The sequence below is a fragment of the Agrilus planipennis genome, unplaced genomic scaffold (assembly GCF_000699045.2).
Source record: "Agrilus planipennis isolate EAB-ADULT unplaced genomic scaffold, Apla_2.0 scaffold19, whole genome shotgun sequence".
Taxonomy (NCBI): domain Eukaryota; kingdom Metazoa; phylum Arthropoda; class Insecta; order Coleoptera; family Buprestidae; genus Agrilus; species Agrilus planipennis.
The window spans coordinates 38,502-57,528 of NW_020438954.1; the positions used below are offsets into that span (position 1 = coordinate 38,502).

The window sequence follows — 19,027 nt, forward strand, 5'->3', positions numbered from 1 at the left end:
AGGAGATCGGGCTGAAACTATAGCTACAAGCTATCCAAGGATGGTACTATAGAATGTCACCTCAAGGTAGGCCTAGTGGCGTCATCTCTTGGTTAGGCCGGAAACTTATCAATCCACCCTCGTATTTGCGAACAGTTATCTAATCTACGTCTACCTCTACCCCTCCTAACTCCCGTATCTGCCTCTAATACGTCTCTGACTAGACCTTCATGCCTGAGAAGGTGTCCTACCAAACTATCTCGCCTATTCTTTATTGACTCATAGTCCTCTGTTTTCCTATTCTTTCTAACACCTCTTCATTTCCAACCTTCTCTGTCCACGATATCCTCATCATTCACCCTGCAACACCACATTTCTAACGCTTCTAACATTTTGTTTTCCGCATTGCCCACCGTCCATGTTTCGCACCCGTACAGCACGCTCCAAACATACACCTTTAACAATCTTTTTCGAATTTCTAAATTAATTGTTCGCGAGCATAGAAGTGACTTCTTTTTACTGAAGGCGACTCGACTCTGCGCTGTCATCTGCTTTATATCCCTACTACTCCTTCCGTCCTGACTTATGTGACTTCCTAGATACCTAAAATCGGCCACTTCTTCTAATTTTTCGTCTCTTTACATTCGCTCTTTCCTTATTTTTCTTTCCCTTGCATACCAGTATTTTTGTTGCACGTTACAATTTTTATTTGCTAATTTGGTTTACGTGTCTATCAGTGACCCTTGAAATACTTTAGTTAGCAGCAAATATAAGTAAATCAAATATACACTGGCTATAACTTTCGAGTATTACCGATCATTTATACGATTAATCAATAAAAATTAATTTTTAATTCCGGACGATTTCTTGAATGAAAATTTTATTGTGAAACTATATAGTCTAGTATCGTGTGGTATTGAGAAAACCTGCCAATTTCTTCTTGATAAACCTACGTAAAATATACATTAAAATACTTACACTTTTTCAAGGTAATGAAGCAATTAGCAATATTCTAACACATGGAGAAGCAAAATAAATTCCTAATTTATCTATTAAGTATTACGTATTAACTATGACAACTAAATACATTAATACGTTTGGCGTCTAACGATTCATTGAAAAGAAAAACCGTTTTTTTTGTAAATTACTTGAATAGTTATTTTCTACCTTTTGAGTTAATTGCAGACTCTTTTAATTTAACCTTGTAAACATTATTTTTTTTGCATAAATATAAAACATACGACAAAGTTTCTTATATTCTGTACTTTGCGATTAGTAAGTAATAGTATTTTTTTGATAATAAGTCCATAAAACAACTTCGCGATAAAAATTTATAGATAGGTATATATACGAGTAACGAACGTATAAAAAGAAAAGCGCTGGCCAAAAAGGAATTTTAATTAAACGATACGAAAATGACCGTAAAAATGAAGTCCACTGTAACAAGCGTTGTGACGATTTTTTGAAAAGGGAATCCCACCTACCCACAAGAATTTAAAAACACAAATAGTACAAATGTTTAAACAGAAAGTAACAGACAGCCGGGCCCAGAGAAAGTGAGACTTTGCTCATTTCTATTCAGTCGTGAAGGTATTTGTCACTAACTACATCCTGAATTTCATTATACATATTTATAATAGAAATAACATAAGCAAAATTCTAAGCGTCGTTTATAAATAAAATGTAACCGATTTTCCGTACATGCAAGTAAATTCGAGTGGACGCCTTTGATAAGACATGCAACGGATTATAAAATTCATAAACAACTTCCTTTCTGTGATTTCCTGAGATTAAAAACTGAATGTGGAATGTCTTTAACTCAAAGCTCACGAATAAGGGTAGGAGCAGCACATTTACCCTTTCTAAATTACTATTTATTGAAGAACCATTAGTTCTTGGTTAATGATTTACCGAAAGCACAATGTAGATCTTATTAGTTCTCATCAGTACGTCACGTTATAAAATAAATCACCACGGTTGCCCTCTAAACATAAATAATTAACAAGTTATGGATAGTATACACCGCAATCTACTAACATTTGTTATTAACTATAGTATTTCAAGTATTTGGAAATGGCATTACGAAGGTGCCCACTAACTTGTCAAAAAGACTGGTTGGACACACACCTCCACACTTTATTATCCTACACTAATCTTCGCATTTCCCTAAAGGTAGAACAACCCATATCCTTAACTATTTGCGAACAGTAATCTAATCTAGGTCTACCTCTACCCCTCCTAACTTCCGTTTCTCTCTCTAATACGTCTCTGACTAGACCTTCATGCCTGAGAAGGTGTGCCTTAAATGTGAAGTTGGGTGCAAAAGAATACAATTAAATCCTCTGTCGGGAAAAAACGAAATGACTTTCCGAACAACCCTATACTAGACCTCAAAATGGTGAAAATAATTAAATATAGCAAAGAAAAGCGGCTATTTTGTCCAACTTACAATTTGTATTGTTATGCGTGATATCGAATATATACTTTGATAAAAAACGTTAATAAAACCATACTGTACCGCAATTTAGTACCTATTTATTGCATGAAAACAATGTAAGTAATAGTATTTTTTTGATAATAAGTCCATAAAACAACTTCGCGATAAAAATTTATACATAGGTATATATACGAGTAACGAACGTATTTATTACAGTAGCACTTACAGTACACACAAAACATGTTGATATAATATTAATAATAGTAAAACAAAGCTGATAATTGAGTCAAGGCTGGTAACATTACCTTTATAGTTGCATACATATTACATGTACTGTAACGTACGTATGTCTAATGCTTAAGGTANTAGTCTAGTATCGTGTGGTATTGAGAAAACCTGCCAATTTCTTCTTGATAAACCTACGTAAAATATACATTAAAATACTTACACTTTTTCAAGGTAATGAAGCAATTAGCAATATTCTAACACATGGAGAAGCAAAATAAATTCCTAATTTATCTATTAAGTATTACGTATTAACTATGACAACTAAATACATTAATACGTTTGACGTCTAACGATTCATTGAAAAGAAAAACCGTTTTTTTTGTAAATTACTTGAATAGTTATTTTCTACCTTTTGAGTTAATTGCAGACTCTTTTAATTTAACCTTGTAAACATTATTTTTTTTGCATAAATATAAAACATACGACAAAGTTTCTTATATTCTGTACTTTGCGATTAGTAAGTAATAGTATTTTTTTGATAATAAGTCCATAAAACAACTTCGCGATAAAAATTTATAGATAGGTATATATACGAGTAACGAACGTATAAAAAGAAAAGCGCTGGCCAAAAAGGAATTTTAATTAAACGATACGAAAATGACCGTAAAAATGAAGTCCACTGTAACAAGCGTTGTGACGATTTTTTGAAAAGGGAATCCCACCTACCCACAAGAATTTAAAAACACAAATGGTACAAATGTTTAAACAGAAAGTAACAGACAGCCGGGCCCAGAGAAAGTGAGACTTTGCTCATTTCTATTCAGTCGTGAAGGTATTTGTCACTAACTACATCCTGAATTTCATTATACATATTTATAATAGAAATAACATAAGCAAAATTCTAAGCGTCGTTTATAAATAAAATGTAACCGATTTTCCGTACATGCAAGTAAATTCGAGTGGACGCCTTTGATAAGACATGCAACGGATTATAAAATTCATAAACAACTTCCTTTCTGTGATTTCCTGAGATTAAAAACTGAATGTGGAATGTCTTTAACTCAAAGCTCACGAATAAGGGTAAGAGCAGCACATTTACCCTTTCTAAATTACTATTTCTTGAAGAACCATTAGTTCTTGGTTAATGATTTACCGAAAGCACAATGTAGATCTTATTAGTTCTCATCAGTACGTCACGTTATAAAATAAATCACCACGGTTGCCCTCTAAACATAAATAATTAACAAGTTATGGATAGTATACACCGCAATCTACTAACATTTGTTATTAACTATAGTATTTCAAGTATTTGGAAATGGCATTACGAAGGTGCCCACTAACTTGTCAAAAAGACTGGTTGGACACACACCTCCACACTTTATTATCCTACACTAATCTTCGCATTTCCCTAAAGGTAGAACAACCCATATCCTTAACTATTTGCGAACAGTAATCTAATCTAGGTCTACCTCTACCCCTCCTAACTTCCGTTTCTCTCTCTAATACGTCTCTGACTAGACCTTCATGCCTGAGAAGGTGTGCCTTAAATGTGAAGTTGGGTGCAAAAGAATACAATTAAATCCTCTGTCGGGAAAAAACGAAATGACTTTCCGAACAACCCTATACTAGACCTCAAAATGGTGAAAATAATTAAATATAGCAAAGAAAAGCGGCTATTTTGTCCAACTTACAATTTGTATTGTTATGCGTGATATCGAATATATACTTTGATAAAAAACGTTAATAAAACCATACTGTACCGCAATTTAGTACCTATTTATTGCATGAAAACAATGTAAGTAATAGTATTTTTTTGATAATAAGTCCATAAAACAACTTCGCGATAAAAATTTATACATAGGTATATATACGAGTAACGAACGTATTTATTACAGTAGCACTTACAGTACACACAAAACATGTTGATATAATATTAATAATAGTAAAACAAAGCTGATAATTGAGTCAAGGCTGGTAACATTACCTTTATAGTTGCATACATATTACATGTACTGTAACGTACGTATGTCTAATGCTTAAGGTANTCCATGAAAACCTGTTGCTTTAGCTATAGGTATGTGTAGTTAAAAATAGCAAAATGTACAGAAGGCATGATTCATATGATTATTAACTCATTGTCAGTAATATATGCATTACATTAGAACGATAGGCTCGAAAATTTCAAAACAGTTATTAATGTTTCTTGCAATTCGTTATTATCTTTTTCATAATTTATTATATAAAAAAGGTATGAACTAACAAATCCTTGCATATAATTAATTTAGTTAAAGGTAATGAGATAATGTGGAAAACAAATAAGAAATACCGACTATGTAATAACTAATTAATTCATAAAAAAAGCCTATTAACTTCACGTAAATTCAAATTAAATAAAACACAGTACTGAATTACAAAAAATTAATGCCTTGAGAAGACCCTTGGCAAGTCAATTCCGGTTTTTGATATGAAAATATGTAAGTATATGAAGTGCAGGTAGGTATCTGCACAGTTTTTTGTGCATTTATTCTGCAAACAGTAATTTGAATAAATTCTGGGTGACAGCTACATACGTAAATCATCAAGAGTTTGTATTTACGTTGGATCTTAGCCAAGCCAATCTGTTAGAAAACTAACCTGGCACAATAATCATCGAAAAAATAAAAAATAATTTTAAAAACCGTGAAAATTAGGGAAATCACCCAAATTGATTTCCGCAGAAAACTAAAATGAATATATTCGATTGTGAGTATGGTTGCAAAAACAACAAATTGTTGCTCACATTTTATACTGAACTTATGGTAAACCATATTAAAATTGGTGACAAACAGTTGCATCATACGTTATTTTTGGACCAATGTAATCACAAGTTTTACCGCATCCGGCATACAAGTTACTACCTACCTACAATCCCCAAAAAGTTAGATGTAACTTATATACGTACACCTAGTATAAGTATTTTTAAGAATTGACACATACCAGTTTTCCAGATACCATTTTCAAAAAGGTTTATCCAATAGGGTAAAAAAATTCACAAAAAAAAACACTAGAAACCTCGCGAAGTATACGAACTCGACAAAGCACAAATGCCGGTTAACAGACTAACACCAGCCAAGTGGCTAAGTACTGTTGCGAGCGCTTTTGAACTTGTATCCAACAAGAGCTCGCTGATTGGCTGTTACACTGACTGACTTCTGCGCGATCTCGTTTTTTAATGGAACCCTGGCGACTGAAACGCACCTATGCAACGGTCAAATGTACCTACTTGCGCGTATCTTTCCAGCAAAGTTGCCAATTTTCCAAAAAGTCATTAAAAATTGTTGAAAATTGATTACAAAATGTAAAAAACATCAAAAACTGCAATAGTTCGCTATAGTCAAATCTTACTGACAATGAGAGAGTCTAAAGCTCACTAAATATATGAGTCGAGCCAAACAAAAATATACCTGGAGAAAGGAAACAATATACAAATTATGCATCAAGGGAAGAAAGCACATTCCATGGGTCAATTGCCATCCGAGCCGAAAGAGAAGGCGACGTACTTTCTTCTGAAGGTCCGAATACCATTATCTGCCATACACCTGCCCGAAACTACAAATTTTCCTGATTTCAGGGACGAGAAAGAGCAGCAAACCACCCAGATAAGAAATCGCAGCTATTGTTTATTGGGACAGTATTTTAACATCCTCGCGAAGAAACCATGTAGGAATGTAGGGGATGATAGTATTAGTATAATACGCAACAAGAGAAGAAACTCTGACATTTCCTCTCGGATTCATGTGTTAATTGCCACCCGAGCCGAAAACCAAGGCGGTTAAACTATCGCGAATGGACGTCTTACTTTCTTCTTAGGATTAATATACGAGTTTCTGCCATATGCCTGCCCGAAACTACAATTTTTCCTGATGTCGAGGACGAGAAAGCGCAGCAAATTACCAAGATAAGAAACTGCAGTTATTGTTTATTAGGATAGTATTTTAACATCCTCGCGAAGAAGCCACGTAGAGGATAGTGATAGTATCATACGCAACAAGCGAAGAAAATCTGACATTCCTTCTCGGATCCATGTGTTAATTGCTACCCGAGCCGAAAAACAGGGCGGTAAACTATCGGGAAAGGACGTCTTACTTTCTTCTTACGATTAGTATACAACTTTCTGGCAAACACCTGCCCGAAACTACAATTTTTCCTGATGTCGAAGACGAGAAAGCGCAGCAAAATACGCAGATAAGAAATCGTAGTTATTGCTAACATCTTCGCGGAGAAACCAAGTAGAGGATAGTATTAGTATAATACGCAACATGCGAAAAAGTCTGACNAGTGATGTCGAAATTCGAAAGTAGACTTAAGCAACCCTTATGCCTTTTACTTAAATTAGTTCCTATAGGCTATGGATTGCAGTATAAAAACGCTATTTTTTTCATTTTTATTCATAATAACGTATATTTAAACCGCATAATAAATGATGAAATTTTACCTTCTTACGATTAGTACACCACTTTCTGCCATACATCCTCCTGAAACTACAATTTTTCCTGATGTTGGAGACGAGAAAGCGCAGCAAATTACCCAGATAAGAAATCGCAGTTATTGCTAACATCTTCGCGAAGAAACCAAGTAGAGGATAGTATTAGTATAATACGCAACATGCGAAAAAGTCTGACATTTTCTGTCGGATCGATGTGTCAATTGCCACCCCAGCTGCAAAACAGGGCTCGAAAATATCGGGAAAGGACGTCTTACTTTCTTCTTACGATTAGTACACCACTTTCTGCCATACATCCCCCTGAAACTACAATTTTTCCTGATGTTGGAGACGAGAAAGCGCAGCAAATTACCCAGATAAGAAATCGCAGTTATTGCTAACATCTTCACGGAGAAACCAAGTAGAGGATAGTTTTACTATAATACGCAACAAGCGAAGAAAGATTGACATTTCCTCTTGGATTCACGTGTCAATTAACACCCGAGCTGAAAAACAGGGATCTAAACTATCGGGAAAGGACGTCTTACTTTCTTCTTACGATTAGTACACCACTTTCTGCCATACATCCCCCTGAAACTACAATTTTTCCTGATGTTGGAGACGAGAAAGCGCAGCAAATTACCAAGATAAGAAATCGCAGTTATTGTTTATTGGGATAGTATTTTAACATCCTCGCGTATAGAAACTACGTAGAGGATGGTAATAGTATACTATCCAATAAGCGAAGTACAGGAGGGAATACCCGGACCATATATTAATTGTCACCTGAGCCGTCTGAGAGGGTGGTAAACTACTGAAAAGAGGCGCCGTACAGCACCTCCAAGAGTATGACTTTTCCTAATTTCATAGGCGGGAAAATGCAACATATGTTCAAAATTTGCTACTTTTATTCATATAGGAGCGAACTCAAAAAACAATTGTTTTATTATAAATTAGGTATCGAACAATAAAAGCACCCAACATTTTTGAATATGAAAGCACCGCTTGTTTTATTCGGCAACGACGTTCGTAGGATGATGATTTTGACCTCGACTTGACCCTGACAAATGACCAATGAAATGTGACCGGCCCTATCACGACTAAACAGGATTCTTAATTTTTTTTTTAACAAACCATTGCAACCGCTTTTATCACTACAAATTTTCATTTTTCTTTTTAATCTTATTCATCTTGCACACTGTAAAGATAGGTACAAAAGTAAGAGAAACCAANCAGGATTCTTAATTTTTTTTTTAACAAACCATTGCAACCGCTTTTATCACTACAAAGTTTCATTTTTCTTTTTAATCTTATTCATCTTGCACACTGTAAAGATAGGTACAAAAGTAAGAGAAACCAACAAATCCTTACATCATTTTGTGTTCTGAGAACCGGTTTAACTATAGAAAAGGTAAATACCTATTAACCTTCGATTGGCGCAAATAATGACATTAATTGAAAACACCAACAGGGAATGACTGTTTCAAGTAATTAGCGATAAAATTTAATAAATGCAGGAAATAGTTACAAACAATAGCTAGCAAATGTAACTATAGAAAGTATGAAGCGTAAACAAATGATACCTATATTGAACGGCTAATTAACAAATAGTATACTTCCTTAAAATATGCACGTATATTATTAAAAAAGTAGCAAAAAATATGGCAATTTTAATAATAATTAAAAAAAAAAATACTCACCGATTTCGGCATTTTGGGGAATTATTCTACACCTGCAATCAAAAGGAAAACCCACATTAATAACAGTAGGTAGTAAAAAAATTGACTAGGTAGATATATTTTTCTTTGCAAGCAGGTATGTAAGAATCTCTATTATAGATGCAACAACTTTGGGGAAAGGTGTGTAAGTACAAAAATGTTCTAATTTAACAATTACCTACTCCATTCGTGGTACATTTTGCATAGGTAATACCTACCTAATGGACAATTTGTTATCTATGCGCATCACGTGCAATAATTTAAACTTTTTAAGATACAGTGGATAATAATCAATCCCTTCAAAATAAACCAATTAAATAAATATCTATTATAGTCAGTTAAAAGCCATCAGTGATGCATTTGTATGTACATAAAAAAATCAGCAAATTACTCATTAATTAACCAACGACTATAATTTGAGGTTAGACTACTAAATGTCACACAAGAAATAAAATCAAAACGAAATGTGCACAAGGTACGTGACAACTCTTATTTGCCTGTTGAACAGTCATTAAAAGAATTTCACCTGGCAGAGCACTCGATGTTTGAACAGGTGTCTATGGAAAGTTTTAAAGTAAGGTGGAAGTAATTTAAGTCCAAGAAACAGGTAAATTAGGAGAATTGTCAGCAAATATAATAGAAAAACAAACGGTAAAACAAAATTCCAGTTTAGTCATAAACCGCGGATTATATCCATGGTGTTCGGTGTCACGTTTAACTTGTTAATACCGCCAGGTAAAGGCAATGCCGGTATGATTATAAATATGGCGTACTGGACCCATAAAAAATACTTACAATGTTTTAAATCAGCAATACAATACTATTCACCGACAACAAAATCAAAATAATGTCCGTTGCATGCGTACAAGGTATAACCGCAATTTTTCATGCACACACCCTTCTCACTCGCGATACAAGCTTAACGTGACAAAATTGACTCAGCGAAATGTAATGGGTAGTTCGCCCAGATTCCACTAGGAATTCAACAATAATTTCTAAATTACATTGAGGAGCCCTCTATCGAAGAATATTAAAAGAAAAGAAATAAAAAGGTACAGGTAGCGCCATCATACGCCATATCGCCCAAATTGTAGTTTAGCTAAGTTTTTCACCTGTAAACATTTAAAGAAACCTATACTAATAATAGCAAACATGTACGACATGGCTGTTAGATGGCGCTACTACGAAACATATACTAGTTATACCCGTTTATAGATACTAGTTCGAATCGTTTAAATATAAAACAGATTAAATAAATAATTATCACATCGACAATTATGCAAGTATAATATAAGAAAACATTACGCGAAAACGAGAATTATAGTCATTTTACAAGTAATTTAGACATTTCTACAATTAGCATGCATTTCAAGGAAACTTTTTTGGAAAACAAACAAGTGACCCCATCAAAGTTGCATTATTTCCTTAGAAATACTAAACCACTAGAGAATTATAAAATGTTTTAACAAATTATATACTTTTTCCTGTTAAACTAGTTTACCACACTGCTTTTTAGTTGACCAATTTTTCATAAGGTTTTGGTGAATTCAATTTTTAATAATCCGACAGATATAAGACAAACATTTTATTTCATACTTATTAAAATATATTTTAAAAATACTTGAACTACCTAAAAGTCATGTGTAACTAAATGAACAACATTCTTTTTCGAACTTGCCTGTTAAAACTGAGAATCATACTTTCTAATGTACATACATAAGAATCACTAAAGTGTACAGTTGAATAGAAAAGGCTCATAAAAATCATAATTACCATTTCGAAATTGAAACTTGAATAACTAAATATTCCTACGGCTGGTGTTGTGTCTGTCTGTGGTGTCTCCTTAGCGAACTTTTATCAGTGAAAATTTTATCACAGTCTCTACATTTAAATGTCTTCCCTGTATGTGTCACCAAGTGACGGCTCAGTCCAGATGCATGACAAAACACTTTAGGACACAGTGAGCAGTAGTGCAACTGTATATCAGTTGGATTGGGATTTAAATGTGATCGTAAATGAACCCTCAGAGGTTCTTTCTGTGTAAAACCTTTTGGACAGTGGGGGCAATTGTATGGCTTTTGTCCTGTGTGTGTCATTAGATGGCGAAACAAAATTTCTTTTTGTGCAAAACTTTTTTGACACACTTCACACTGAAATGGTCTTTCTCCTGTATGAATACGTTCATGTCTTATTAATGCAGACCTTGTTGGGAACCATTTCTCACAGATACCACAACTAAATCCTCTTTGCTGCATGTGTACAGAAGCATGTCTTCTTAGTTGTATTCTTCTAGAGAATGATTTTGGACAATCAGGGCAATGGAATATTTTCAGCTCACCATCCTCATCATTCTCCTCATCTACATAAGGCGGAAGTTTAATATCCACTTCATCTTCTGCTGTTAATTCCATTACAACCACTGAACCATCTGCTGTAGTTACTTGAACTTGGGTTGGTTTTCCTGGCTGTTGATCAACTGTCATTTGTAATTCACCACTGATATTCAAATCAGGATGTGATGCTAATGTTTGTTTAACAGCATCAGTTATTGCATCTAGATCTTGTTGTTCTAATGATTGCTGATTGGTAAACTCTGAAGTTTCTTCATGCTTTCCTAGCAGGTACATATTATTCGATTCTACAAGAAACAGAATAAACATCTAATTGAAATGATAAAACAGTTTTATATTTTAACACATACCATCATCATATTCCTCTTGTGAGTCACCATCTAATTCAACAACTTCTTTCTTCAATGGTAAATTGTTGATTGTGCAAGCATCCTTGTTGATATTATCTGTTTCAATAGGTAAAGTGATACTTTGTGGGTCTTCATCTGGGATCTCTACTTCTGGTTCGATATAAGTCACTTTAGGTAGTCCGACTAAGTCCTGTTCAGAATTCATTTGTTCTCCCACTACAACACACTCTTCTTTCTCATGTTCCTGAGCTTCAGACTCCACAGTTTCAGTTACATCCATTTCTGACACTTCAACATCACCAATTCTCTCATGCAACATTTTCAAATGTTGACGGAGTTTCATGTCAGATTGCTCACATTTTTTTCTGAAAATGTACGACTTTTCCAGTTGAAACTTGCAGGGGTGACAGATTTTATCTGGGAGTCCATCACCTTCAAATACCTACAAATATTAAAAGCCAATTCGACATACGAATAATCTATAAATATGTTACAATTTTATAATACCCACCTCCAACGACACACACGCCATAATTCGAAGTGTAAGAGGCACAGTATCTTGGTCACTGAAAATTGGAACGAGTTCATCTTCTTTTGTCATACACAAACGACACAATTCATTTAAATGTAAAATAACTTCCTGTTGCTCGTCCGGCTTTTTTCGACTGTATGTTTTCATCATTGGTGTTGGTAAATAAGGATACGAATAAATTGAAGTAAAATGATAATCTAGGTTTCTTTCCCTAGAAGATAACTGACGCGCACTACTTTATCGTTTATCGCTTTATGACAACGCTACAGCATATAATGGAATCTAGTCTCGTTTGCGCACGCAACTGTTGATTTCATAACACCGCGGGAAAATTTAAAACGGCAATTTAAATATGTGGCGGGAAATGTAACAGATAATTTTTTTTGAGATTCTCTGCTATTTGTGTATGAGTAAACGAACGTAAAGCAACGATAAGATACTATTTTTATACAAAAATAAAGAGAACATAACAACTAATGCGTTGTAATAGTTTTTAATAACACTATATTAGAAAACAAGATAAAGCAAGCCTATAAAACTGCATCGAAACGCATATACATATATTAAAATGATAAAGTTGTTAAGGTTAAAACACAAAAGTTAAATATAAAATAATTATGCAGTATGGGTTTGTTCACAAGAGCTATTATAAGTGAATATTTAAGGCCTTCCTTCATTTGTGTGTATAATTTTACACGTTTGTTATGTTACAAAAGTGATATTGTAATTGAATCTAATTATCCAAACGTGAATGTACCGAATATTACAATAAATGAATTGCTGTGGGACAAATTTGCGACATGGCCAGACAGACCAGCAGTGGTTTGTATAATTCAATTAATAAATAATAGTCATAATCTTTCAGAGAAATGAAATAAACACTTGCTTTCTTATTTGTTATTAATATTTTTCAAAATTATTTAACCGCGGAAACATTAGAAGTTTTAATTATCTTTATTTGAACTCTATACTTACGTCTTTGCTTTACCCGCAGATGTATGTATATGCAACCAACTATACCTCTGAGTTTGACAGTAACAGCATGCGATTAGAATATAAGTATATGCAACCAACTACACACCCTAATAGGGACATTTAGATCCACCTTCATTTTTCTAAAGGAATACGTCAAAATTAATGGTTTTTAATTAAGATTATAATTAAGTGATGTCGAAATTCGAAAGTAGACTTAAGCAACCCTTATGCCTTTTACTTAAATTAGTTCCTATAGGCTATGGATTGCAGTATAAAAACGCTATTTTTTCATTTTTATTCATAATAACGTATATTTAAACCGCATAATAAATGATGAAATTTTACAAAACTCTAGTTTTTAAACATTAAAATAGATCGCCTTTTGACGTTTCCCAGAATTTTTAACGGAAAAGTGAAAATTTCGATAGCTTTGTCCGACTAACTGAGAAATGGACGGTTTGCAGTTTAAAATAAATTAAGATACACGATTAAATTAATTAAATTGTAGGTATGTTCAGAAACTGGAAAAACGTTAACATACAACGATTTCTTCAAAAAAAGTCGAAAACTCTCAGGTTTCCTACAGTCTAAACTGAAATTGAAAAAGGACGATACTATTGCCCTTGTTCTACCAAATATTGCAGACTTCGGTGTCATTGTCTTAGGAGCAGTAGATGCAGGATTGAAAGTAACAACGATCAATCCACTATATACTAAAGGTTAGCAGAATTATATAAATATAAAACAAATCGATTTTTAAGTTTGTTTTTAGACGAAATCAAACGTCAACTGAACGATTGTGGAGTAAAAGCGGTTTTTTCGTTAAATATTATAACGGATCTCATTAAAGAAGTTATTAAAACAATAAATAATAGCATAAGTGTGATAAGCGTCGGTATTCAGGTTGGTAGATGTATTAACTGCTAAAAATCAAAATTTCTAATTTAATTAGATATTATTATCATATAACTATGTCTTTTTGCACCATAGAGAAACGAACCCGTTAGTTCTGGAATCATAAAGTTTCATGAAATAACCGAAAATTCCACTTTTGAATTTCGTCCTGTATCAGGAAATGCTGACGATGTAGCTTTCCTGCTTTATTCCAGTGGAACAACAGGTCTACCGAAAGGAGTAGAACTAACACACAAAAATATAGTTTCCAATGTTTTACAACAGTCGAGTCATGAACCATTGGATTTGTTTAATTTATATGAAAGTAATTCCAAAACCATAATTTTTCATCTAAAATTAAGATACCCATAAACTTAACGCGAATGTTTCTGAATATGATAAAATGGTAACGTTTGACTGGTTTTTTTTTACTATTTTTACATCACTGTAAAATCTTCGTGTAACATTCCGATAATTTTCTTCATTTAATGTAGATATTTTGTTGATTAGTTTTGGAAGAAACTAAAACTGTAGGCTTACTTTTTTAAGATCGAAGAAATATTAGTAACAAATGGCTACAGATGGCGTTTACTGCCTCATTTGTAGTATTTTCTAAAACGCACTGTTAAGGCAGCAGGTAAAAGTTGGTCTGTGTTCTGTCGGAGCTGTTTGCGCCGCGCTGATGAGATCCAAAAAGATCGAAATCGCGATCCGCGTCTGGCAGTTTCGACAGAATACAGACCACTTCGAATTATTTTATTAGTAACAAAATTTATGTGTAATGATAGGAAATGTGGTGTCAACGTCTTTGGCGTTTTTTCACAGCGGAGGCCTATCAGTAGCCTTATTATCCTGGTATTCTGGTTCAAAGCTTATAGCTGCACCCCGTATTAACACAAAAACTTTGACCGATCAATTTGAAACGTACAAACCGAATATAGGAGTGTACACCCCCCTTATAGGCAAGTACAGAATTAATCGCTTACACCTGTAACACAATATTAACGAAAATAAGCCACAGATATGAAACATCTGAATTTTAATAAAAAGCTTCAAGTAGCAGGATGAAATTAAAGATTCAACTCTTTCTCAAACAAATAATTACAGTACATGTTAACAAAACAATTAAAGAAGTAGATTTTTAAAAGTAATTAAGAATTGGATAAAAACAACGTTAAACAGTTAATTTTTTCTTCATATCTAGATATTTTCATAAAGTGGCCAACCGTCCCAATAAGAGATGCTTTATTTATTATTTTGTTTCTAGTTTTTCATAAAATAGCATTTCATAATTCTGAAACTTTAATAAAATTTTTTATTTAGTTCAAATGTTAACAAAAAACAACAACTTTACACCAAAAATAGCCGAATCGTTAAAAATAGCCTTATCGGCGGCAGCCCCTTTGGGTGGAACTGATATCGAAAGATTTTACGAAAAAACGCAAAATCAAGTGCGTATAATTCAGGGTTACGGATTGACTGAAGCATCCCCCGCAACACACAGAGTACCCCTAGATGCCCAGAAAGAGAAGATAAGATCGGTGGGTGTTTTGTTACCGAATACGAAAAGTAAAATTATTCCAATCGATGGTAATGACACAAACGGCTTACCAGTGATGCAAACTGGAGAAATTTTGATAAAAGGTCCCCAGGTACCTACGCCACTATTAATTATTATTAATCATTCAAACTTCCCAAATTATAAAGTTGTTTCTAATGAATGAGGAATGAAGGAAATGATAAGATTGAAAATGGTCAAAGAAAATTATTTTCACAGGTAATGAAAGGTTACTTTAAAAATCCAAAAGCTACTAGCGAAATTTTCACTGACGATGGCTGGCTAAAAACAGGGGATGTGGGATATGTAGATGAAGATGGTTACCTTTATATTACTGACAGGATAAAGGAATTAATCAAAGTAGGTACCTATAATACGAACATTAATTTTTTGGAGGTGTGCTATTTTAGGCAACATTTCGTCTTCATGGTTGATTCATCATCAACATAAGGTCGTCAGTCCTAAGACTGGTCGGACACGGACCTTCAATTTTTCCTATCCTGAGCTAATCTTCACATTTCCCTAACACTAGAACATCCCACAGTAATCTAATCTAGGTCTACCTCTGGTCCTCTTAACTGCCTGTAATACGAGGTTTCGGCCTAACCAAGAGATGACGCCACTAGGCCTACCTTGAGGTGACATTCTATAGTACCATCCTTGGATAGCTTGTAGCTATAGTTTCAGCCCGATCTCCTTGCTAGTGTAGGTTTGACAGCACGCTGAACAAGACGCCTCTGTGGTTTTCGTAAAAATGGAAAAGCAGGAAAATCGTGCTGTCATCAAATACTTTTATTTGAAGGGGTTAACGCCGAAGGAAATTAAAAAAGAGATGGACTCAACACTGGGGACATCCTCCCCGTCATATTCAACCGTTAAGCAGTGGGTTTCCGAGTTTAAAAAGGGTCGTGTGAGCACCTCTGATGGGCCTCGCTCAGGACGCCCCGTTGAGGTCACAACTCCAGATATGATCGAAAAAATTCATCAAATAGTGCTGGGAGACCGCAGATTGAAAGTGCGTGAGATAGCTGAGACCTGTAAGATGTCATATGAACGTGTGCAACATATTTTGCACCAACATTTGCATATGGAAAAGCTCTGTGCAAGATGGGTGCCGCGTTTGCTAACAGTCGACCAAAAATTGATTCGAAAAAACATTTCTACCGCAAATTTGTCATTGTATAAGCGTAATCCAAGCGAATTTTTGCGTCGATTCGTAACCGTTGACGAAACGTGGGTCCACCACTACACTCCTGAAACCAAAGAACAGTCTAAACAGTGGATTGGACCAGGGGAACCAACTCCAAAGAAGGCAAAAACAATTTTTTCGGCGAACAAGGTTATGGCTACTGTTTTTTGGGATGCAAGAGGTATTATATACATTGATTACCTTGCAAAGGGTAATACTATCACTGGTCAATACTACGCAGACTTATTGCAACGTTTGAGCCACGAGGTGAAAATTAAACGACCTCATCTGGCGAAGAAAAAAATCTTGTTTCATCACGATAACGCACCAGCGCACACGTCAATCGTTGCGACGGCTAAAATCAACGATCTAAAGTTTGAATTGATGCCGCACCCTCCTTACTCTCCAGACCTAGCCCCGAGTGACTATTTTCTGTTCCCTAATCTCAAAAAATGGCTTGGCGGTAAGAGATTTGCGGACAATGAAGAAGTAATCGAAGCTGTAAATGGTTATTTTGAGGAGCTTGACGAATCAGTCTATAGAGATGGCATTAATAGACTGGAACACCGCTATGAGAAATGTATCAGCCTTGGAGGAGATTATGTTGAGAAATAAAAAAAAAAAAATTTTAAAAACCTTGTTTTTCTTGGTCAGGCCGGAAACTTATCAATCCACCCTCGTATGTCTCTGACTAGACCATCAAGCCTGAGAAGGTGTCCTACATATGCTCGTATTCTTTCTAATACCTCTTCATTTCTAACCTTCTATATCCACAGTATCCTCATCATTCGCCTGTAACACCACATTTCAAACGCTTCTAACCTTTTTTCGTCGTGCTCCAAACCTACAACTTTAACAATCTTTTTGGAATTTCCAAATTAACGTTCGCGAGCATAGAAGTGACTCGACCTGGCGCTATCCTTTGCTTTATATCCCTGCTACTCCTTCCGTCCTGACTTATCTGACTTCCTAGATACCTAAAATCAGCCACTACTTCTAATCTTTCGTCTCCTATCTTTATATTCGCTCTTCCCTTGCATATCAGTATTTGTGTTTTACTTTTGTTTATTTTCATACAATACTGTTTTGTCAATACCCCTACGAAATTTTTTAGCAGGCACTAATTTATCCCTATGCCTTAATGTACTAAAGTTAAAATTACAAGTACAAAATGTTCTTATTACGACAGTCACCATAAGAATTTCGTGATGATAAATAAGACAGAATTTTCTTCTGGCAAATCGTATAAAACTCATGTGTTTTGTTACAGGTAAAAGGTTTTCAAGTGGCACCAGCAGAATTAGAAGAAATACTACGCGATCATCCGTCAGTTGAGCAAGCGGCCGTTGTAGGCACTAAACATGAACGATTCGGGGAAGTACCGAAAGCGTTTCTAGTTTTGAAAAAAGATCATCGAATATCAGAAGAAGATATTAAAGAGTTTGTGGCTAACAAGGTGGTTACTTATAAGCAGTTGGAAGGTGGAGTTGTTTTTCTGGAGGACTTGCCCAAAAGTAACACTGGGAAAATATTAAGAAAAGAACTTAAGGGAAAGTGAAATGTGTTCATCTAATTCTTTAGACAAATGCAAGGATTCAGTGTCTTAGATATTTATGTAAATATTATACATATGTAGCTGAAAAGGTGCTCAATTTATAAATAATAAAATNATTATAAGGTCGTCAGTCCTAAGATTGACTGGACTTGAACACGCACCTCCATCCTGACCTAATCTTTGCATTTTCCTAAAACTATGAAATATCCTTAACAATTTGGAAACAGTAATCTAATCTAGGTCTACCTCCACTCCTGTTAAGTATGTCTCTGACTAGACCATCAAGCCTGAGAAGGTGTCCTACCAACCTATCTCTCCTATTCTTTCTAATACCGCTTGAGTTCTAACCTTTTCTATTCACGGTATCCTCATCATTCGCCACATTTCGAACGCTTCTAACATTTTCTCTTCTCTTCTCTTCCTTCTCAAATCTCTAAATTAACCGTTCGCGAGCATAGATGTGACTTCTTTTTATTGAAGGCGACACAACCCTGCGCTATCCTCTGCTTTATACTCCTACTACTCCTTCCGTCCTGTGGCGGTAACAGTGTGCATCCTTATCTGACTCCTTTTCTAATATTTGCTGCTCCAGCTCTATGACTGTCTGTTGCTCTTTATACAAACTAAGTATCACTCTTTTATATTTTTAACTCATCCCTACTCGACATACGATCTCTAACCTCTTGTCCTGCATGTTTTAAAATTTCCGCCTATATCCTATCTATATCTGGTGCCTTATTATCGTTTTAAGTTCTTTAATGCTACATCGAACTCTTCTCTCACTATGGGATAATCTAGT

At 34.7% G+C, this 19,027-nt stretch overlaps 3 protein-coding genes across 5 annotated transcripts in view; 1 reads left to right on the forward strand and 2 right to left on the reverse strand.

Moving 5' to 3' along the window:
- LOC108743039 (moesin/ezrin/radixin homolog 1) overlaps positions 1-19,027 on the reverse strand; it is a 95,946-nt gene that overhangs the window by 27,813 nt on the left and 49,106 nt on the right. The window contains exons 1-2 of one of the 3 annotated variants that reach the window (XM_018478456.1): positions 9,620-9,773; positions 8,807-8,838 (exon numbers count right to left, since the gene is read on the reverse strand). In XM_018478456.1, coding sequence (XP_018333958.1) covers positions 8,807-8,818 — 12 coding nt within the window. In that variant the 5' untranslated portion in view covers positions 8,819-8,838; positions 9,620-9,773. Of the gene's footprint in view, positions 1-5,620; positions 5,818-8,806; positions 8,839-9,619; positions 9,774-19,027 lie in introns of those variants that run through there. The other 2 variants (XM_018478461.2, XM_018478450.1) reach the window with 2 other exon arrangements.
- On the reverse strand, positions 10,397-12,512 carry LOC108743084 (zinc finger protein 184-like). Its single transcript, XM_018478510.1, has 3 exons — positions 12,037-12,512; positions 11,526-11,967; positions 10,397-11,462 (listed from the first exon to the last, which is right to left on the reverse strand). Exons 1-3 carry the CDS (start codon positions 12,205-12,207, stop codon positions 10,633-10,635), a joined length of 1,443 nt encoding a protein of 480 aa, XP_018334012.1. The 5' UTR covers positions 12,208-12,512; the 3' UTR covers positions 10,397-10,632.
- Positions 12,604-18,345, forward strand: LOC108743060 (4-coumarate--CoA ligase-like). Its single transcript, XM_018478474.2, has 8 exons — positions 12,604-12,879; positions 13,541-13,751; positions 13,805-13,935; positions 14,023-14,251; positions 14,715-14,888; positions 15,250-15,578; positions 15,704-15,844; positions 17,944-18,345. The coding sequence occupies exons 1-8, from the start codon at positions 12,682-12,684 to the stop codon at positions 18,229-18,231; spliced, it is 1,701 nt and encodes a 566-aa protein (XP_018333976.1). The 5' UTR covers positions 12,604-12,681; the 3' UTR covers positions 18,232-18,345.

Coding starts and splice junctions, on each gene's coding strand:
- LOC108743084 (XM_018478510.1), bottom strand. CDS start 12,207: ATGATGAAAACATACAGTCGAAAAAAGCCGGACGAGCAACAGGAAGTT. Junction 11,968..12,036: donor TGGCGTGTGTGTCGTTGGAG/GTGGGTATTATA, acceptor TAATATTTGTAG/GTATTTGAAGGTGATGGACT. Junction 11,463..11,525: donor ACAAGAGGAATATGATGATG/GTATGTGTTAAA, acceptor TGTTTCTTGTAG/AATCGAATAATATGTACCTG.
- LOC108743060 (XM_018478474.2), top strand. CDS start 12,682: ATGGGTTTGTTCACAAGAGCTATTATAAGTGAATATTTAAGGCCTTCC. Junction 12,880..13,540: donor GGCCAGACAGACCAGCAGTG/GTTTGTATAATT, acceptor ATTAAATTGTAG/GTATGTTCAGAAACTGGAAA. Junction 14,252..14,714: donor TTTGTTTAATTTATATGAAA/GTAATTCCAAAA, acceptor GTGTAATGATAG/GAAATGTGGTGTCAACGTCT.